This window comes from Equus caballus, chromosome 16 (assembly GCF_041296265.1).
Source record: "Equus caballus isolate H_3958 breed thoroughbred chromosome 16, TB-T2T, whole genome shotgun sequence".
NCBI classification, from domain to species: domain Eukaryota; kingdom Metazoa; phylum Chordata; class Mammalia; order Perissodactyla; family Equidae; genus Equus; species Equus caballus.
In genome coordinates this window covers 19,484,962-19,507,727 of record NC_091699.1, presented here as the reverse complement: position 1 = coordinate 19,507,727, position 22,766 = coordinate 19,484,962, and the positions used below count along the sequence as shown (strand labels likewise).

The window sequence follows — 22,766 nt, the reverse complement described above, 5'->3', positions numbered from 1 at the left end:
AGGAGAGTACTTGGATCCAACAATCACGTTTGTTTTTATCCAGATGTTTTGGCCTTATAGGCAAAGCCTTTCTTGATCTAGGAGGCCATCCAAAAGTCTGGAGAAAATTAGATAGTTATTCTAAAATTAAAGTTACTGTAAGAATGGCAGGAAAGAAACCAAAAAATTTAAGTTGTGAACAATTCACATATATATGGTGGTCCAAGTTGATACAAGTTAAAATATATTATGTAATTATGGTGTATTTATATCAATTAACACACATTAAAATATGCTATGTGGTTCATGGATTATTTATATCTACCCACTCTTAAGTATTGGGTGTTTTTAATGAATACAATATGTTTAAAAACTCATAACCAAATAGAAGCCACCACTCATGTTTGCATATTAAAACAACAAAACCATGCTTGCCACGTTGTAACAATAAAAACATCATCATTATAAACTGTGATTATTGGGGATTTCCTGAAGTGTCTGGCAGGAAAAGATCTGGGTTCAAGGTTTTCCTTGGCCTCTTTCGAGCTTTATGACTTTGGGCGATTCACTTGTCCCTCCCAGCGAATGCTTGAAACACACAGTGGACCAGACAAGCAGCTATTGGTTCCCAGCCCCTCAGCCGCTCCATCTGATGATGAGGGGTTGTTAGTTACCACCTAGGTTTCTATTAGTACGTCTTGGGTGGCCTTGCTGGGAGTTAAATAGCAAATCAGATGCTGTCACTCCCCTGCTTAAAACGCTCCCTAACTGGTCTGTCCACTACGGTAGCCACCAGCCACATGTGGTTGAGCTCAACTGAGATGTACTGTAAGCGTAAAAAACACACGAGATTTCAAAGATGTAGCATGAAAAAAAGACCGTAGAACATCTCAGTAATGTTCTACGTGGATCACAGGTGAAAATGACAACATTTTGGCTATCTTGGATTAAATAAATTTACTATAAATAGTTCATTTGTTTCTTTTCACTTTCTCTTTAACGTGGCTATTAGAAAATTTTTAATGACACAGGTGGCACACATTATATTTCAGTTGGAAAGCACTGATCTGTAGCTCCCACTGGCCTCAGAGGAGAATTAACCTCCTTAGCAGGGTCCACTGTGATCTGGTCCTCACCTCTCTCTCTCGGGTCCCCTCAGGCATTCTCCCTGTCCCTCATTACCCTCCAGCCACGCTAACCTTATGATCCCTCAGACACAGCAAGCATGCACCCACCTTAGGGTCTTTGCATTCATGACTCCATCCTTCTGGAATGTTCTTTCCTTGGTGGCTCTACTCATAGTTGACTCATTCTCCTTCTTCAGGTCTCAGCTCACATGACCCCTTCAGTCAGGCTTCCTGGATACCTGATCTGAATGGACCACACATCCAGTGAGTCTCTGTTTATTTCCTCCAAGGCACCCATTAGCACCCTCAGTTACCTAATCCAATTATCTGTTCACCTGTCTAATGCCAGTCTCCCCCCAATAGAATAGAAGCTGTGTGAGGGCAAGAACCTTTCCTGTCTTACTCACTGTCTGTTGTATCCTCAGCCAGCGCCTAACCCATTGTAGTTCTCAGTTCAATGTTTGTTGAATGAATGAATGAACAGTGAAAAGAGCATGAAACTCAGAGTCAAAAATCCCACTTAGGACGAACCCACTGGTAATGATGGCGATATCACCATCTTAGTCCCAGTGCTAACTCTTTTCTCTATAATCAATCCTCAAGAGTCGTTATGGGAGGTAGTGTGATATAGGTGAAAGGACACAGTCTGGAGTTAGAAGCTCTGATTTCAAATTTCAGCTGTCCTGCCTACTGGCTGTGTGACCTTGGATGGAGTCCCTGACTGTCCCAAATCTCTGTTTTCTCCCAGAGAAATAATTAGAATTATTATGGAACAACCAGAATTATTCCACAGTTGTCTTGAAGTTCAAGTAAGATAAGAGCTTTATCAACCAGAGCACTCTAGTGATATTTATTAGACCAAGACATTCTTGAAATGGAAGGACTCTTGTATTTGCCCGGGTGTCCCTAGCACCTAGCACAGGGCTTGGCTCAAGGCAGGGGCCCCCAAACTGCTTGATGGATGAACGAAGCTTCTAATAAGCCCCAGCACCACAAGGCAATGAACCTTGGGAAAATCAGATCTCTCTACTGTTCCAACCTGGAAAAGATACCCCATTTTCTTCCAAAGAGAAGCAAAAGGACCTCAGAGCCGGAGTGAGGCTAAGGTGTCATGGCCACACTTCCTCCATTTCCCAGAACAGTCCCAAATTCTAACAGTCTGCCCTGGTGTCCAGCCAAGACTCTGACTATAGGACCCCTGGAACATTTGGCTGGAGAGCAGGGCTTAGAGAGTCAGAGTCAGCATCCTCAGCCGGGGAGAGGGCAAGCTCTCGCGGGGAGTGCGGATCACCTTTCTGCCCACAACAGGTTCTTTCCAGAAAGGAGAGACTGGACCACTCCAAGCAGTCGCTCCTGATTCTCATGTTCTGAGAAATGGCCACAATATCTGCCTCCTTAATTGAAACCAGGCCCAAGGGTAAAAATAAGGAAGGGGAAGAGGGTCTCGTGTTTGGAGCTAAACAGTATGAAAGTTAATAAAATTAGAATTATTCTGCGGAACAATGATTTCTCAGGATGGGGCAAGGAGGGCAGCTGGGAAGGGAATGGAAATGACTTCACTGGGGAGGCTTCTGCCTGGTTTGCAAGGGATAAAGCTTGTCTTTGTTATTCTCCTGGCTTCTGTTCCAGGAGTTCTGAAATAGAAAGGCTTCTGGCTTGACAGCCCAGCAGTTCAGCACTATTGTTCCTAGGATTTGCTACTGAAAGGGCTATTCACGTAGAAACCTCCCCAGGCCAGGCTTCTGTTGGCCTCCAGTTTATTTACACACGGGTTTAACACGCAGCCCACCTTGGAAGTTTGGACAAACCAGACCAGGTGTAGCACTGTGCCACCTCTTCCTAGTCCAGCCTTGCCTGCTGGCCGCTGATTAAAAGCTGGAACCCAAGCTCCCTTCATTCCACAAATGTGTTCTGCGGGTCTATCACACGCCAGGTGTGGGGGCTATGGGTGGGGGCCAGCAAAACAAACATCAATTAGAGCAGAAATCCATGGAAGAAGAAGAGGCCACCTCTTGTCCTGGAAAAGAGGAATCCCAAACAGAAAGCCCTTTCTAGGAATCCGAAAAAGGAATCACAACTTGAGATCACTGGTCAAGATTTGGGATGGATGGAGATGATGATGTGTTAACCAAATTGCAGGAGGCTTTAAGAAGGAAAGCACCTCCAAAATGAGAGAAAGCCCCAGAATGTGACCTGCAGCTCCCTCGGCCCCCCAATTCAGTCCCACATGATGTACTTGGAGATGACCCTTCAGTCTCCCTGCAACCCAATTTTATTTTAGCCCACTTGAGCCCTGGATTCTGGCAGGGGGCGCTGCCATCGTGGGTTACAGGACGAAAACCTCAACAGAGCAGTATTCTTCCCAGGGTGAAAAAGGGCTCGTGTTTAGTCCTCTGTCCTGCAGGGAAAATGCCTTGGGAAACCCAGGTCTCTGGAAGTGGCTCAGTGGGGAGACGTGCATTTACAGGCAGACAACACGGCAGAGAGAGGGAAGACCGGCCAATTGTGTCTTATAGGAGTTATGTTAGATGTTGCAAGACACTCCATCTCAAGGACGTGCGAAATCCACACATGGCATCTTGCTTGTCCAGACTTGCGTCACCCAATTTTTCTGAAAAATACTCATTTCCTAGTGTACGGCTTGTAATCCTGTGGCCCTTCTCCCCAGGTGAGCTCTCATTCTCAGTCTCTCAAGTTAAAGCCTTGCTGGAGAATTCAACTTTGGACCAGTTACCCTCTCGGATCCTATTTCCCCATCTATTAAATGGGAGTGATCAACATCATCACCATCATGGTATTAACAATAATACCTGAGATAACCATGAGGCTATAATGAGAAAATATGGCTATAGGGGTAAAGATGTACATCTTGGCATTTATAATCGGGAGGACTGACCCTAAAGCAAGTTATGAAAGACAGAATAATACTTTACAAACACTAATTTTTTTTTTAAAGCCTAACTCACTGGAATCGCACCTCCTCTCTGGTGATTAAAAAACTTACCTAAGTTCGGGAAAAGTTCGCGGGCCAAATCAACGCTGCTGCCTACTACCTGCCTCCCCCCTCTGCTTGGACCCCCCTACGACAAGGCAGAAAGGGTGGGAAGGGGAACACAGCTCAGCATTTATTTTTGGAGCCAGCTCACTAAAAATACCTCGGCTTTCCCGTTTGATCACTCTCCCTTTTGACCTGAATGGATCGCGGGGCCCAGCAGCCCGCCCCACCCTCTGCCCGTTGTCCTTTAAAGGAAAAGGGCGTGGGGACGGATTCCTGCCGCTCGCTCGAGGGACAGATGCGAGCCGCCGGCCGGGCAGGCAGGGGCCGCGGCCACACTGACGTCAGGGCAGCGCTCGCCCCGCTGCAGCCTCCCAGTCGGGCCGAGGCCCCCCGGAGGGCGGGGGGGGAGCCGCGAGCTGGGATTGGCTGGCCAAGTGCGAGCGCCCTCGTGGATTGGCTGGCGAGGTTTTAGAGGGAGTCCCACTCTCCAATTAAAGGGCCCCGCTGCGCCCGGCAGCGCGCAGAGCTCCCCCTGGGCCCGTGAACCTGGCCATTCAGCCACCGCTGTCCCCGCTGCGCGGCCTCGCGCCTCTGCCTGAGAAGCCAGGCGCTGTTTCTCCGGCCCAGAAGAAGATGGCAAAGGTGGCCAAGGACCTCAACCCAGGAGTTCAAAAGGTGAGCTGAGATCTGTCTGTACTTAGATTCCTTCTTTTCCCCGTTTCCCTTTCCCATGTGTTTGCGGAAACTTACCTAGAGACGGACACAATTCCAAGACTTCACAGGAGAAGGAAGAGTTGGGAATACAAGTTTGAGCTAACAGGCACGCACCGCAAAATTTGCTTTTAAAAGCCATTGTGTAAAGTATTGGCAAAGGACCTTAGTTCTTTGGTGATGCTAATTAAAATTTAAATAAGGTAAAAAACCTTTTTAAATGGTAATCCTGTGGTTTGTAGGGGGAAAAACTCAACCTTTCCCTCTCTCTTCCCCGTCCTATGATTGAAGTGAAGGGGGAGGGCGTGTAATATTTACTCACAAGGAATCTCCCCTTTTGCCGTTATCCCACTGTTTTGTGTTTTTCACACACACACACACACACACACACACAGAGTTTCTTTAGTTGGTGATATTGGCAATGGCAGCAGATCCAGCACCCGGGAACTAATTTCCATCCCCAGGGTCTGCACGTTTCTCTTTCAAGAGGGCTGGCCGGGAGCCCAGAAGGTCACGGGTCAATTACCACAGGAGGGGCCTGCCCTGTGCCTGTAGCTCCACCACTGGCTGGTTGCCTACCTGAAAGCAGTTGGGAGATGGCACAGGCGGGAATCTTAGAGGACACGTGAGCTGGAAGGGAGCAGTGAGACAGCCAATGAAGAAACTGAGGCCCAGGGTCACAGAGCCTGGATTCCATCAGGCTGCTGAGCTTAAGGAAAGTCTTAGGCATTGAAACCCTGGCCTGCCACTTTATATCTGCACCATATTGACCAAGACACTTTTCTGAGCCTCAGTTTCCTTGTCTCAGATGTGGGGATGTTAGGCCGCGCCTCCCGCAAAGCAGCAGAAACAGCCATGGTACTGAGATTAACTGTGGATTAATCTCGCAAAGCAGTCGTTTTTAAACTCTGATTTCAGGGGATTTGGTCTTGCAGGGCAAAGACTTCCTTAGACATCTGTCATCACCTGTGGGGTAGAATGAGTGGCGAAAAAAAAACCTTATGTCAGAATCAAAATAAAAATGCAAGCCAGCCACTTAGAGGCTCAGCATTCATGGATGTGATTTATAGCTGCACAATTGCACGGCGGATCTGCCCCAGACTCCCGCACACAGAGTCCAGGGAACCCTTCTGAATGTGTACACCAAGTCAGACTTTATCTGGGCATCTCTCTGGAATGTACCATGCCCCCGTTGCATTTGCCAGACTATTTGCAGAATCAAGTCATCTCTCCTTCTGTGGAATTCTCAGAACCCTTTAGACCTTGGTAAGATACCTATTAATTTCCACCTAGTAGTGAGTCAGGCATGCACTGCTCTTACTTCTCTACACATCTTTCTAAACTCCTTGAGGGCAAACCTTCCTTGCTCATCTCTGTTCCAACACAGCATGCCATCCACAGCAGGACTCAGCAAACTGTGAGTGAACCGCTGAATATCCATCCAGCGAAGACCATAGTGTGTGCAGACAGTACATTTTGTGCATTCTTTTTTAAATTGTCGCATCGGAGTATTTGTGTGTCTGAATTCAGCAAATTCAGCTGAGGTAAGAGTTCAGAGCTAAAAGGGCAGAGTCCCCGTGTCCTCTGGAAAGTCAGATGATTTGGGTGGCTTTGCTACAAGCTGGTTGATGGTTAATGTGTGAAGTGAGATGGGGTTCGTGGAATACCCGCCTCCCGCCTGCGGAGGCCACCACTTGGGAGAAGCCTCGTTTTTATTTTCCTGTGCAGAGGAGAGTGCGATTATCTGGATTAGAGGCAGGACATGTTCTCCTCCTTGTCACTCTCGAGTGCCAACTTCCTTGGCCCGCAAAGGGTTTATTTTCCATTTAGATCCAATTACAGGCTTAGAGAAAGAATGTGGTGGGTAGAGATGAAAGGGCGGATATTTTTTACCTCTTGGGACCGTGACAATCAGGAGGAAGATCACCACTTTGTAGATTAACCAATGTCTTCAAGAAGCCGCGGGCAGGCTCCCCACGCTGCAGTCACAGCGCTGATTAAACGCTGTGGCCGTCAACAGCATGCTGAAAAGCTTTTACTGCATATTTACTTTTCAAATCTGCAACAGTGGGGAGTTTTATAACATTTGGCTTCAGGATGCGTAATCACACTTAGGCGTTTTGAAACGATTTCATAGACTCTTAGAGCTACAAGGGACCTATTTACAAAATGAGAAATGGTTTAAAATGGCAAGCAAGCTGTCTCCACCGCCATGCTCCAAGGGGAGGAGGGTACAGGGAATCCCCAGCAGCCAGAAAGTCATAAAAAGGTCTTCAAGAGAGAACAGCAAATCCAAAAACTGGAGTAGCCTTCAAGATTCTCTAAGCAAACCCAGAGAGACGGAGGGACTCACCGTGGGTCACAGACACAGTTAGCAGCAGAGCTTAGAAACAGCTCCCTACCTCCTCTCATCTGCTAAGTCAGATGCTCCGTTTCTTATAGTGGAATCAACCACTATTGTGGATTTGTTCTTCTGTTGTTTATTGAGTGTGTTTAAGAATACTGGTTGCTGGTATTCTTGTAACCAGATCTGGGTTCAAATTTTAGCTCCACCACTTACTGGCTCCGTGCTCTTGGTCAAGGTAATTAACTTCTGACCCTGTGTCCTCATCAGAAAATTAGGGAGACAGCAGCGGCATCACCCTCCCCAGGTGTCTGTGATCATTAGGTGAGATAATGTCTATAAAGGGCTCAGCATGTGAGCTCTCGTATGGAGTTAGCCATTGTTATTGTTGGTGGCGGCGGTATATTTTGATGGGTGTGTGAATGCTGAAAAGCGTCTTTTGGTGAATGAAGGACACACTTTTCTTTATGACCGTCCTGCCTGAAGAGCAACTAATTTTCATTCAGCTGAAGCAAAGGCAATTGCTCAGCCTTGATAATTTAAGACAGTGACCAATGATCTTGTCTTCGTTCCAGCCCAACAGATACAAAATCTGCTTACACCAAACAGAGATTACCAGTTATTGAGCCTTTCACTCTGGAGTCATAGATTTTTAGGCCTGGAAGGGGACGTGGAGCTCTTTGCGCTTTTTAGGTAAGGAAACTGAGTCCCAGAGGGGTCAGTCTCCTTATTTGAGATCGCCGAGACGGAGTGCTGCAGCACATCAGGCTCTGCAGGAATACAGGCCTCTTGGCTGCCAAGGAGCCATTTGCAGAGATTTAGGCAGGACTAGAAAAAAGAGATCTAAGCATGTTCGCTGTTGACTGTGCCTGTGCCAGTGGGCTGGCTCCAAAGGGTTCTGTTTTTCACCCCTCAACACAGTGTCGGAGGAGCATTAAATGATGGTTCTTCTAAGTGCGTTGCCAGATTCAGCTGGGCGTCTCCCTCAAGCCTTCTCCACATCACATCCCTCTTGGCTTTCCTGTCCTAAAGCTTCGTCCTCCCCTCTGTACTCAGCCCTTCCTGCTTTCACCTCCAGTTCCTGCAGCGTGCAAAACTGCTGGCATCTTGCCTGGGTGAGCCGATCCAACGTAAACATGGCTCCTCGAGAATTGTCGTTGGCTCCCTCAATTGTAAAAATATATTAAGCTGTCCCTTAGAGACATTAATAGCCAAGGCACTGGGGACCTGCCCATAGGTGTATAAGCCGCTTGGCCCAAAAGAGAACCTTATTTAAAAAAGAAAAAGAGAAAGACATCCAAGTCCTTCTTCAAGGATCTCCAAAAACAGATGCTGAAGCCATTGCTTTGTAAATGGCAGATGCTTGTCATATTGTGCAGATGTGTCTGAACATGTGGGCTTGGGGGCTGGCGATTGACTTCCAGCAGTGCGCCTGCCACCTGTGGTGAGAGGCAGGGGGAGGCTGAATCACAGATCATCTCCCGGCTTTCACCTAGGCCATCCAGCTCCAGAACCTCTCCGAGCCCAGGGCTTCCCCACGGTTCTACAAGCAGGACAGGGGAAAATTGACTTGGGTATTCCGCTCTGAAGATCCTGTAGTTTGATCTTCTCGCCACATTCACTGATGAAAGGTGACAAGGAAGCAAAAGGATGGGCTGAATTCAGCAAAGGCAGGGGCCCGGAAAGGAGGGACAGCCACACAGGCTCGTGTGTGTGTCTTTCTTTCACGCCCCTCCTCAGGCCAGTTCTGGTGAGGATAAGGGAAGGGGCAGAGAAGTGAGGGAACAGTTCCTCTGGCAACCCAGGGCAGTCAACTGGGCTGCAGAGGAGGATTTGATTTGACTTTGGGAAGAAGAATCATTCGTTCTTTTCAACTTGCACATCCAAAATAGTGTATGTATAATAAAGTGGAAATCTGTCATGATGAGTAAGACCCTGGGAGTTCTTATCTCCTTAGTGTTCATCCAACACCATTTAAAAATGTTTATTATAAGAAAAGTTTTCTGGCCAGGGGTTGAGTCATTGTAGTAACTGCAGGCGTTTACTCACCGGGTGACTTTGGACAGGTCCCTTTTCCTAAAAGTGGCAGCCTCTGGATGGGAAGCAGACTGCCTTCTCGCTCCACTCCGCTGGCTTTTCCTCTACACCAGGCTGTCTCCAAAATAACAAACGATTATGGAAAAATAGGCCTAAAACTTCGTTCCACTGAAAGCAGAATTGTGGAACGGCTTTTCAAGACATCCAGAAGGAAGGGACAGCTGTTTCTCTGTAAGTGTCTTCATTTGGAATTGTCCTCCCTCCCGCTTTCGTTTGCTAACAGGAAGAGGGTTTGGCTGGCAGCTGCCATGATCTCACCAGGTGCAAGGCCACCAGCCCCTTCCACAGGAGTCCCTCAAGATCATGACATTCCCTTAACTTCACATGAAATGTTCCGGGCGTCCTGCACCCCCTCTTGGAGCTTCACACATATCATTGGCACAGATCTGCAGAAGTTCTAGAAATGCTTTCTATAAAGCTTTTATAGAAAGAGTTAAACAAGAACTTGGGTCTCATATGTGTACCTAGACTCTTTTTTTGTTTTTTCTTTTTTTTTTTTTGAGGAAGATTAGCCCTGAGCTAACATCTGTGCCCATCTTCCTCTACTTTATATGTGGGACGCCTGCCATAGCATGGCTGGACAAGCAGTGCGTCCCAGGTCCAAACTGGCCAACCCCAGGCCGCCGAAGTGGAACGTGCGGATTTAATCACTGCACCACCAGTCCAGCCCCACCAAGACTCTTTTAGTGGCCGAAACTTGTATTTGGTATCTAAGCCTAAACGTTTGATGTGGGAATGCAATTGTGTTTTCACGAAAACGGAAACAATAATATAATTACAAAGCTTTGCAAAATTCCCAAATCAACTCTTTGGCTCATTGTCTGCTCTTTAATATGAGAAGCAAACCCTTTTACATTTTTTCTCAGAAGGGACGTATTTGGTCTTATTTTTATCATTTATTTGGTCTCTTGCCTTCTAAGGACTCTGCAGGAACACTCGTCTGTTCTCTGTTAGGACAGACAAGTTTGGGGAAAGGCAAGAAAGAGGAAGGCAAGGCATCTCTTGATTGCATGCAGGGGGCTTGCCATTTTCTCCCATCTTATCTCCTATAGCCTTAAGGACTATCATGCAAAAATATTAATGTCCTTTTACACACGAGTAAATTAAGACTAAGAGTTTAAATGACCTGCCTAAGATCGTATGATGGCAGGTTAAGAACTCAAATACGGTCTTCTCTGATTCCAAAATTTATGCTCTTTCCGCTATAAGAAGAAACAAGAAGGCTTCATTGGAAGCAGAAGCCTGGGAGAGAGGGACTATGATTACTACTATGAGCTTCACACCAGGATCAACGTCTTCCTACACACTGACAGTCCGATTCAGGAGGTGCCCAGCATTTGCCAAGTGCACCTCTCTGATATCTCTTGGTCACTACCAAGTGTATACTGTCACCCACACCAAGTCAAAGCCACTTCCCAGGGATAGAACAAGGGCTTTCTAAATTTCTCCTGGTTCCTGGTTTTCTAGAAGACTGATGGAACGCTCTAGGGAGGAGGCTGGTAGAGAGACAATCTAAGGAATCATGCAATATTGTCATGAAATTACTGAAGAAGCAGTGACACTTGACAAAAAAGAAAACAAATCCTAGAGATCCCAGTCCCAGAGCTTCCAGGAAATTCTAGCCTAGGGATAAGCTTGGCTTCTGGAATGTGTATCTCTACACGCCTGGTCAGCCTGACTCACAGTCTACCCAATAACACGTGAATCAAGACCAAGCAAAACACAGCCCGAGCCCCCACCAGCACACGCTTTAAAAGGAAATAAGATCGCTGAGGGGGAAGAAACCAAAGGCTCCATTTGGCAAGTCACTCTTTTGAAGGACAAAGGAGCACCAGGGTCCATCCCATGGCGGCTGTTTTAAATCCACATGATTTATTTATGGATTGTTTTCTTTTTTTCTTCTCTTGTTTTAAAACATTGGATCCTTTGTAAAATTAATCTTTGGAGAAAAACACGAATGAATCATTGTATAAAAGAGCTGAGCAGAATCCAGTGATCTGCCTGGTCAGTCCCTTCTTGTTGTAGACGCGACATAGAAGAGAAATGGCGTATCTAAAATTTACACGTGACATCACCGAGACAGGCACTGACTCACAGCATCTTTTCCGCATGGAGAAGAAAAGGGTATCTTCTATATTCTGTCACTTCTATGCCCAGAGTACTCTGATGTCATGGCAACTTCCTACCCTCAAGCTTCAGAAGGTCAGCTGCACGTTTTGGCTATGAACTTAGCTTTGGCCAAAAAGTTTAGAGGCCATTTTGAGGAGCGGTTAAACACACAACCTTTGCAAGCATGGAGGTCTAGATGTGACTCCTAGTTCTGCTATTTGCTAGGTCTGCAACCTTCGCCAAGTTGCTTATCCTCTCCGGAACTCTGGTTCCTCATTTGAGAGAGACAATTAACAATAGTTCTACATTTAAACCACTGTTAATGAGAGAAAGCACATAAAGTGCCTGGATGTACTGTAAGTGCTCAAAAAATATTTCCTCCTGCTGTCATTGGTATCCCCTCTCCTCAGCACAGGGCAGAAATCCCATAGCTGGTTTCGTACTGGAACGTGGGAGACCAAGTACAGCTTACCTACGTCACGCGTGGCTTCTAAGATATCAGATTGCAGGAGCTTCTCTTTGTAGCTAAACTTAGACCTAGCCATAAATATATCCAGGCCACATTGTATGCAAAATTGTGGCAATGGCAACAATTTGCTTTGAGTGTCTGGTTGCTACACTTCTAAAAAACAGCCCTCCCCTTGCTGGAGACGGTCGTTGGCCCCAGGGGTGTGACCTTACACAGGGACTTACCCTCGCGAGCCTCAGATGTCTTGCTTATGAGACAGGGTAATAATCATTCATTTCTTCCCTTAGCAAATATTTATTTAGCATTTGTTATGGGTCAGGCATTGTGCTGAGCACTGCGTACAAGACAATAAGTGAGAAACTTGGTCCCTGCCATGTATACTTGAGTCTGGTGGAATTCGTTTCTCATAAAGGTGGGAGAAAGGCCAAATAATGTCAGTGTTCCATGATTCTGTTTGATTCTTGACCTCCTCCACACACACCCCCCCTTCTCCTCTTTTGTTCCCCACTCTCACATTTCCCAGCACTGTCCACCTCTGAGCCACATGCCAACCCCCGTCATCTCTACAGTGTCGGTGGAATGAGTATGCTATTCCTCTCCGAGTTGTTGCACTTCAAATAGGGTGTTGAGTGGGGAGAGGTCTGAGGCAAGGGAGACGACAGGCAGCTCTCAGGGACCACCAGCACCCAGGGGCCCTTTCAGCCTCCTTGCAGACACGTGGTAGACGAGTAATCTGCTCAGCCTGTGTCCTCAGGCAGCTTGACACCCCAGCTCTGTCCTTCATGGTGCTGGTGTCAGGGGCACCAAAGGGCAGGAGCATGGGGAAAGAGCTCTTGGCTGACTAACCCCCCCGGAGGAAGCCTGCCCCAAGAAGACAGCATCTATTTGGGCTGTATGACTAAGTGGCATTTCCAGGTACTGATTCGGGAGGCTGACCACTGAGGAGACTGACCCGGCTAATCCGTCGGCTGGAAGAGGTGGAGGGAAAGTGGATCCCAGCCCTGCCCTCATCCTGGAGGAGAGCCATCCACCTACGGAGGCTCCCTGGTGCTCCCCACCCCAGCCCTGGCCCTGTGGCCGCTGGTGCCCTTGTTAAAGGGATTCCGCTCTCAGCCGAGGGCGGGGGGTGGGGGGCGAGCGGCAGTATTAGGGGCTTCTTATTTTAGAGGAAGTCTGGGAGGGAGATTTTTTAAAATCTTGTTAGTAAATAGAGGAGAGGTTTTTAACCAGGGATTTGTGGATAGAATGGAGGGTATCACAGTATGTAAATGAAGAAAAACATTGCATCCTTGCATCCCCAACCTCTACCTGAAACTTAGCATTCCTTTCCATTATGAGTGAAGACCAAAGTCCTGGCAATTTAGCAGCCCCTGTGCCTTTGTTTTAAATCAAATGAAGCTGTTGTATTCCACATTTATGTTAGGAAAAGACAGCTGGGTGTGGGCCCTGTGCCCTGGGTACCAATGGAAATCGGGTATTTTCCTATCCTATCACTGTTGCACTAGGTGCCCCGTGTACCACTTAGGCTCGTCCTGTTCTGAAATAACAGTAATTAAATCCGCTGCTAGATCTTGCTAATTAACTTAATAAAGGCATGTATGCTGCCGAATCACAGATTTGTCGTGTACTGATACTATTTCAGTAATACTGGGTTCCTTTGTAATCCTACATATTTTATTTTATGCATTTAAAACATTGTTCTGAGAAACGGATACTTTCATGTCAGACAGCCAAAAGAGCCCAAATGTATTGAGACCTCTGTCGAAATAAAGCTTTAGCAGTTTTCTATACACACATCCACAAATATATGCATATATAAACACACACGCACAACTATAGTGGCTTGCGATCTGAGGTTCTTACGCTAGGCAAACTGGGTGCAAATCCAGCTCTGCCACTTATTTCCTAATGCCTTGGACAAGTCAGATGACCTCTGAGCCTCAGTTTCTTCATCAATAAAATGGGCCTCAAAGTTATCATCCTCACAATAATAATCTGTTAAGTTCTTAGCACAGTACTTGACAAATAACAAATGTGTGTTAAACTTGAGTTATCACTCTTAAAAGAGCTAATGAGAGTGAAATGGTAAAGAGAATAAAAACATTATTTTGATGAAATTTATTACCCAGCTCTGAGTTGGCCAACTTTAAGAATTCATTTGGTACAAACATATATTATGCAACGATTACATGCCAGGGACGGAGCTGGGAAGTGGAGAAGTAAAAGGAAAGGAATGCCAGAGGCGAATGGTTTCGGAAAAGGATCAGCCAGTCCGGCCGTCAGAGAATCACGGCCGTGCCTAAAGGCCTCCATCACAGGTGGGAGGTGGGACCGAGGTGCTCAGGAGAGGAAGCACTTAACCTCACCTGGGGAGGTTAGGGAAGGCTGACCCAGGAGGCGACATTTGAGCTGAGTGTTGAAAGACAAGGATGAATGAGCTCTTAGGATTGGGTCCCAGACCCGTTTATGCCTTCCAAGTATGACACGCATATTCTGCATCCTATTTGACTTCTAACTTGGGGCATATCATCCACCTAGAACTGTGGAGAAGTACGTTCCCATGTCTCCATCCACCCATGATGCACATCTATTATTTTCTCATCTGAGAACTCATTCCTCTTGCTTCTCAACCAACACCCCTTAGGGTGGCAGGACAGCAGGGGTTGCCAAGGTGGCCTGCAGAAAGCTCCTTACGGCTGTGGCTGGAGACTCCCAAACCAGCAATGGAGCTCCAGCAAACCCACCCCCACTGAGTGTGAATTTTTGCAGAAAGATGTAGATTCTTGTTGTGACGGAAGGAAAACAATAGATAACTGAGGACATACACTATATGGAAAGCAAGGAACGCACACACACTCTGTGAGATTCAGCACACGGCGTGTGTGAGCAGAACACGAAAACAATTCACAGCGTTACGGGATGTGCGTGTGCGCCCCGAGTTTCATTCGCGTTTAAACTCTGAAGCCATTTAATTGATAGTTAGAGGAAAAGAAATCTCAACTAGGATTCCTCGATGAACTATGAGGAAGAAAATCAGCTTTTTGAAATATAGGAACTTCATGAGCAAGATTCAAAATCTTGCATCAAAACAGTTCCTTTTGGGGGCTGGCTCCGTGGCCGAGTGGTTAAGTTCGCGCGCTCCGCTGCGGCGGCCCAGGGTTTGGATCCAGGGCACGGACATGGCACCGCTCGTCAGGCCACGTTGAGGCGGCGTCCCACATCCCACAACTAGAAGGACCTGCAACTAAGATATACAACTGTGTACTGGGGGGGTTTGGGAAATAAAGCAGAACAAAAACCCACAAAAAACAACAACAACAAAAAACAGTTCCTTTTGCACAGTTCTTACTTCAGATTTCTGACTTGGTCTGAAAATGTGGATTCCTTCTCGCCATGGTTTAGAGCAGGTGATGCATCAACATGAAAAACACGTGGTTTGGATATCGAAATGCCACTGGGATAATCGTTCTTGATTTTTGTCGGTTGCATATGGTGTGTTAAACAAAGGGAGAAAATATCTTCAGTGACTCCTTGCCAATTATCTGGGAAAAGGAATTATAGGGATCATCTCTGTGTTTACAAGGACCTGAAGAAGAGGCCAGGTTTGCTGGAAAAGCTGTGTTTCCTCGTGTCTGTTCTCCTGCTCAGCCGGCAGGCCCAAACAGCCCATGGGGAGAACACACCTGTAATAAGATTCACGCCAGTTGGAGTGGCTATTTTCTCCTGCCTCTGTACCTTTCCTTGGACCCAGCCCAGCTCTGGGACCATCACAAGGGAATGAGGATATGCTTACTTGAAAAATGCTTGTACGGTATATCTCAGCAATTAGGATTAATTTTTAAGAGGTGAAATGAGCCTTAGAGATTCTCTAGGTCCACTTCCTTGTTTAACAGTCAGACAGATCCAGCAGGTTAGGTGACCTGCTCAAGGTGACAGAGCTAGTTATTAGAAGAGTTGGGGTAAGGATTTGGGGTGTCATAGCATTTCAGGTTCAGAAAGACTTAAAAACTCTATTTTGTCCAAGTACCCCATCCAAAACCTTACACATGAGGAAAATTGGACACCCAGATGCTGTGAGAATACCATTTACAAGCACTTACACCTCCTAAGGGGATGTTTTTTTGAACCCCTCTAATTATTAGATAGCTCTTTCTTTTAAGCTAAAATCTTCTCTCTGCAACTTTTCCCCATTTATTCTCTTAGGGAATGGCCATGGCCACTTTCTCTAATGTTCCATTTCTGCTTTACCAACCAAATCCTACATGTTGATCAGGATTAAGGTCAAAGCATCTATTTCTTGGGTTACTTCCATCTTCTGGGAGGCCTAGTGTCCGCATTTAGCTGAGTGAGATGGCTAACAGAGAGCCCCTAGTCTTTGCTTTGCCATCAGTTTTGTGACTTCTGTCACCTCTTCCCTCTGGGCAGGATGTTTCCCTCTCCTTCTGTCCTCACCCAGTTGGAAAGGTCACTTCTGTGCCACCAAACTATCCTGTTTCTTGGAAGAGAGTTTTTAAAGTGGAAAAACATGTCAAGAGAGAAGGGAATAGGACATTTTAAAGCACCAAGAGAACTCCAAACCCATGTCATAAGCACTCATGAAAAATCAGTGCTGCTCCCCATACAAAGAACCTGATTGTTAAGAAGGGAGCGAGGGTAATATGAAATCAGAGAAGGCTATGAATGAGAAGAAGAAAACCTTGGTAAAAGAGGTAATGTCTTTTTAAGAAGCTTTTAAAAATTATTTGCAAAGTTGTCATAGCTTATTACTATATGGAATGCTAGAACAATAAGAGAGTAATCTAAGTATTATGTCCTTGTGACTTTTCCATCTGAAGGGAATGCTCAATAGATAAATAGGAAAGATGGTCATCAAAATTTTAACTTGCGTTCATTAAAAGATACCACTAAGAAAGTGAAAGACAATCCACGGTGAGAAAACATTCACAGTACTTATATCTGACAAAGGATTGTAATCTAAAATATATAAATGAGTCCTACAAATAAATAATTTCAAAAAAGCAATCTAATTTTTTAAAAAATAGGTGAAGACTTGAACAGGCATATCACAAAAGAAGACGTCTAAATGGCTAATAAGTATAGGAAAAGGTGCTCAACATCATTAGTCATTGGAGAAATACAAGTTAAAAGCACAATGAGATAGGATTATACCCCCAGAAGAACAGTAAAATTACATACTGACAATCGCAAGTGTTGGCAAGGAGGTGGAGCAACAGGAACTCATGTACATTGCCAGGAGATTGTAAAATGATACAACCACTTTGGAAAACGGTTTGGTTTCTTCTAATAAAGTTAAATGTATAGCTACCGTATGACCTAGCAGGTTCTCTTCTAGGTAGGTATCCAAGAGAAAGGAGCACATAATAGCTAAACACTGGAAATAATTCAAACCTCCATCAATAGGAGAATGGATAAACAAATTATTTTGTATTTATACAACAGAAAACTACTTAGTAAAAAAAAAATCTAATATATGCAACAACATGGGTAATCTTAAATACGTTGGACAGAAGAAGTCAGACACAAAAGATGTATAATACATAATTCCATTTATGTGTTATTTGAAAACAGGCAAAACCAATCTATGATGCTAGAAGTCAGAATATTAGCTACCTTTATAAGATGAGGTTGTTATTGACTAGAAAGGGGCATGAGGGAACCCTCTGGGGCACAGGAAGTATTCTATATCTTTATCTAGATAGTGGTCACATGGGATATACATATAAAGTAAGCAAGGGAATACTTGAGATTTGTGAATTTTTACTATATGTAAATTTTACCTTGAAGTACCGTTAGAAAATACAAAAGACACTATTTGATAGATAATGGGAAAGTGTTATATATGCAAGCAGTAGAAGGATGTGGGGACCCAGGGGTTGAGGGCTAAGTTCCTGCCACAGCCCCATGGAGGTATCATGTTGGTGGACAACTTTGTCCCCAGGAGCTGCCGCTAGGACTCATCCGAGTCTTTCCATTGACTTCAGTCTGGCATTAAAGTTTCCACCTGCTGAGTCCCTGCTCAGCCTCCTCTCTCACTACAACATTCTGCTTCCCCCAAACTGATCTATCACTCGTTCCCGGAACATACTTTTTTCTTCCTCACATACATGCTGAATGGCCTTCTCCCTGGGCCCAAATCCTCTCCCTTCCTCAGGGCCCTCCTTCGTGAAGCCCTCAGTGCAGACCAAGTTCTTTCTCCTCTGAACTCCCGGCATGGATTTCCTCTCCTACTGAGTGCACGTTTAGTTTTCTGAATGGCCCTGGAACGTGAGCATTCGCTGTCCTTTCTTAACTCCTGCACTGTAATTATCTCCATGCGTAAGCTCGTTGAGGGCAGGGACCGTGCCTTATTCTCCTCGCTGTCCCCCTCGGAAAGCCTGGCATCTGGTAAGGGCTCAATACTATTAATGGATAGAAAAGGAAATGGAATCAGTATATGGGAGAGAAGGAAAGATAGAAGAAGAGGTAAGAGCAGGTTGCTTCTCATTTCTGACAGAGATGAGGAATCCTGAGGGGATAGGAGGGGAGAGAACATGAGGGCGGGGGACACGAGACAGACATGGAATAGAGCTGGTGAGACCATTAACCTCTCCCAGCACCCCATACATATTGCTTAATCTAAACCCTTCTGACTCATGGACCAAGATCAGAACTGGCAAGATAGGCAGGGACCAGAGGAGTGGGAGGGAGACTCCTTGATAGTATTTAGCAAGGATCTTAAGATGAAAAGGAAATGAAAGTCAGAGGGATGGGGAAGGCACCGTTCCAAACCAGACCCTGAATTTGTAATGTCTGGTCACAAGTTTTACTGTCCTCCTTCAGACTTGCCTACAAAAGGGTTGACTTGAGGATGGCGGAGGAGCCAAGCCTTGATTTCTTTCCCTCCTTCAAACAACTGGCTTGAACCTTCATCTGAACCTTGAGGCCCCTTATTTCTGGCTGGAAGTCTCTTGAGAACAAACTCTGATGATTTCCGTGGTCTGGGGAGGAGTTGGCTCAGATCTCTGGACAACAGCAGCCACATCTCAGGAGAGTTGGCCCTCCTGAGAGACGGGAGCCAGCGGGATGACTGAAAATCAGCTGAAACTGAGTCCAAACCACTCATTGCTCAGACCCATATCTACTTTAAGTTTCTAGTCCTTGATGAATATTTATACCAAAATAGGGCCAGTGGAAAAGTTCCATCTGTGTGGATTTTAAGAGTTTTGCCTTCCCTCAGCCACGTTGACCAAACTCAGGAAAGTGGGGGAATCTTTGCCAAGTACATGCTCTTTGAAGTACAAGAAATTCTGAGAAGGCCCTGGACCCATTACATTTCTTCTTATCCTGAAGCCTTATAGTTGGCACTCCCTTTTTTAAAAAACGATTAATATCAACACCTCTCGGTGCTTTATAATTTTAGCCAAGCCCTTGACACCATGCTGACCGTGAACTCTTTTTGAAAGAGGGGATAAGTCTGTTCAGGGTTTTGCTGGGTGAAGTTGCTTTGTTGGTCGATATTTTTCCCGTCTTTTAAAAATCTGAATGGTCCAGTTAATTACTTTAATTCTCCTCTTTACTTTGCTGGTAGAGAAACGGCCCCAAATTTTCTCCTCCGTTTTATTAGTCGTTCCATACTCTTCAGAACCAAAACACCAGAAACTGCACCCAGTTCTGCCCTTGATGTGAGGGGCTGAAATAGAAGACCTGCTCTCGAACAAGGCATATTAACTGCTCTTACTAAGCACGGGCCATGCGCCAGGCATTGTGCTACATAGTTTTTTCCTAATCTTTACACCAATCCCATTTTACAGATGAGTAAACTGAGGTTCAGAGGGATTAAGTAAATGCCGTAGTGACATAGCTCATATGATGCATGTGAATTAAATGTAGGATATTCAATACACAGCTCCCCCTCTTTCCCTCTGTACCATTTCTTGTCTATACCTAACGTGTTTACAGGGTTCCCGTGGTGTGGACCGAGAACTTGTCTGTCACGAGGTGAATTTACTTGGTACACAGACGTGTGTTAACAACTTTAAACCATGTCAGCAGGATCTTTCTCCTTTTTTTAGTTCTTTCATCCTTCTGATTATGTCAAGGAGAAAGTCTCCATCTGGAGCTAAAATGTCTTCAACACCTCCAACGCTTGCCCAGCTTCACCTGAAACAGATGGAGAGTGGTCCTCAGGCTCAGAGCTTTCAAAAGGCAATAGTATTAGCTAGAATTTAATGATGTGCTTTCATATTGATTGTATTGTTCATGGTTACCATTTATTTTTTTATATATCTTAGGGATAAAGGTTATTATTTTTCAAAAAAATAAGTTTTTAAAAAGTGATTTTTTTAAAGAAAAATTATAAGTACATAATCACACAGATAGTATATTGAGGACGAAATTCACGAAGGAGGATCATGGGGTTTCATAAACATCTAATATTTGGTGATCCCTGATCTCTACAGCACTTTACAGTTTTCAGAACATTTTGTATGCATTCTCATATTTGATTCTCACCACCACCCAGGGATTACAGTAGGGATTATGCTGGCAGGGACCACTCTGGTAAGGATTATGACCCATTCTACAGATGAGAAAAGTCAAGGTTCAGAGAGTGGAAACTGCTCGCTGGGTCACACAGAAAGTGAAAAAAGGAGCCGGGGCTCAGGTTCAACTCCCCAGGCTCCAGCATGACCAGCGTTCCTCCAGCCCTCTGCCAGCAGATCGTCTCAAGGGCAGGAGTGGATAAAGGGAGATTTCGAAGCCATGAGCCAAGACCAGAAATGCCATGGAGAGCCTGCGGAGCTTACTGACTCTCACGGATTGGCCTGAGTTTTCACAATTTCCCACTGCTTGTCTATATTCTGTTTCATGGAGAAGCCTGTGGTTGCTACATTCTGAGTTTCTCTAGAGAAGTCTGATTTTCTCTCTCTAGCGAGTCCCCTTCCAGAAGTTTCAGAAACTGGTTCTCCCACCGGGAGACCATCTCTACCTTCTGGGGTACACAGAGAAAGGCTGACACAAGCTAGCAGTGGCTCCCTCAATGAGGAAAAGCCAGATTCTGACCAATAAGAAGAGCTTGCTTTCCAAGTCTGCTGACCTTGAGCAGTTGACTGGGATTCAGACCACAGGTCCGCGTGACTGGACAGGCAGGGATATCATAAACATAGGAGAATTGGTGGGTTTGGAAGGCAAAGAAGGCAAGCTGGCCGTTCCATCAGTCTGTCCACGAAGAGATTCCAGGAGCTGAAAACAGCCCTGGAGATAAAGCTGAGAGCTGGAGGGAAGAGCTGAAGCCAAGTGAGTAGGTTCCTGCGTAAGAGAAGAGCATGTTGAGAACCGAGCCGAGAGGAGAACCAGTGCCAGAACCTTGGAGGGGAGAGGGGAGCCATTTAAGTGGACAGAGAAGAGTTGGCTGGAGGGGTTTGGGCGACCAGGAGAAGCTAGAATCTTGGAGACCAGGGTAGTGCTTTTTTCTTCCAACTCCTCCTGCAGGCATCAGCCTCAGACACAGGGTATCTATTGTGTGTTGGCTTTTAATCGCCAAGAAGCATTGATAAAAGGCAAAAACAGAAGTGTTATAAAAGAAGCTATTCAAACAAATGTTTATTGAGGAGCTACCATGTGCAAGGCATTATTCCAAGCACTGATGATAGAGCAATGGACTAGACACACGGGGCCTCTGGCCCCAGAGAACTTACAGTCTAGCAGGAAAGAATGACGTTAAAGAGTTATGTACACAATTGAATAATTAGAATCATGATGGATACTACAGGAAGTACAAGATAGTTTTCTAAGACCACATGATAAGGGTACCTGAAGGACGAATAGGAGTTTGTTAGGTGGAGAGAGAACTGGACCAAGCAGAGGGAACTGCATTCCGGCAGGCTCAGAGGCATACAGGAATTTGGCATCTTTCCTGGGCCATATGGTTCAATGAATAATTCTAAATTTACTCGAGATAATTTTCTGGAAGGTAACTTAGCTTCTATAGTTCTGATTTTATGATTTAATTGTGTTAGATGAGCTTCAAAGGTGAGACCTTGAAAGTGAGTTATTTGCAAAGCAAATGACCATCTGCTAATTTCTGCTTCATAAAACTGGGCTTAGAAAAACTTGGCCTAAATCCTCTTTAAGGTGTTTTCATTTCTAAGAATCTATCATTTTCTTGTGTCAGATTTTCTTATACGGAGAATTCAGCTATATACAGTAGGTACAACTAGTTCATTATGTAGGGGGAAAGGATGGAATATTTGAACTAAAAAGTGTATTGAATGTTGGTTTTTAAAACATGGTAACAAAGAAGAGAGAAGAAGGAAGTCATTTATAAGAAGGCTACTTGTTTTAAAACAAGAAAATGTCTTGCTAAAGGCACTACACTAAAACGCAAGTGGGTTGTTACCATCACAGCACCCCTGTTGGCTGAAGGAGGGGTGTGTGTGTCTCAGTACTTCCATTGTCATGTAAGTTAGCCTAAGAATTTAGGCAGGAGATCCCCAGCAGGAATCATTTGCATAAGGAAAGCCTTCAGACTTTTAATAACATGCTGAACATGTACACAGCACGTTGCCTTTGAAGATGTTAAGATTCAGAGAGGCTCAGTTAGAAACCCTCCAGCTTAGTGTACTGGGTCTCCGCTATTTGCAAAGTGAACTCTCATAAAAGTGTGTCATCCTCGGAAAGGTCAGTAACGCTGCAAGTTAAGAATTCACATGCACGTGCACCACACACACACACACACACACACACACGGATGGACCAAATTACCTCCTTATAGAAAGGATGTAATTTTAACATTCTTAAGACATCAGGCCACTAAAATCAGGGGAGTCTTATAAAACTGGGGAGACGTAATAAGCATTGTCAGCCTCGAGCTTACAGTTTTCTACTTGAGATGGAGTCTATTAAAGCCCGAAACCTAAGAACCATGGAGCCAAT

At 45.3% G+C, this 22,766-nt stretch overlaps 1 protein-coding gene across 2 annotated transcripts in view; it reads left to right on the top strand.

Annotated features, from left to right (window-relative positions):
- The first annotated feature begins 4,376 nt into the window (after positions 1–4,376).
- The window catches only part of LMCD1 (LIM and cysteine rich domains 1), a 59,710-nt gene continuing 41,320 nt past the window's right edge, over positions 4,377–22,766 (top strand). The window contains exon 1 of one of the 2 annotated variants that reach the window (XM_001491739.7): positions 4,377–4,779. In XM_001491739.7, coding sequence (XP_001491789.3) covers positions 4,738–4,779 — 42 coding nt within the window. In that variant the 5' untranslated portion in view covers positions 4,377–4,737. Of the gene's footprint in view, positions 4,780–6,063; positions 6,360–22,766 lie in introns of those variants that run through there. The other variant, XM_005600408.4, reaches the window with a different exon arrangement.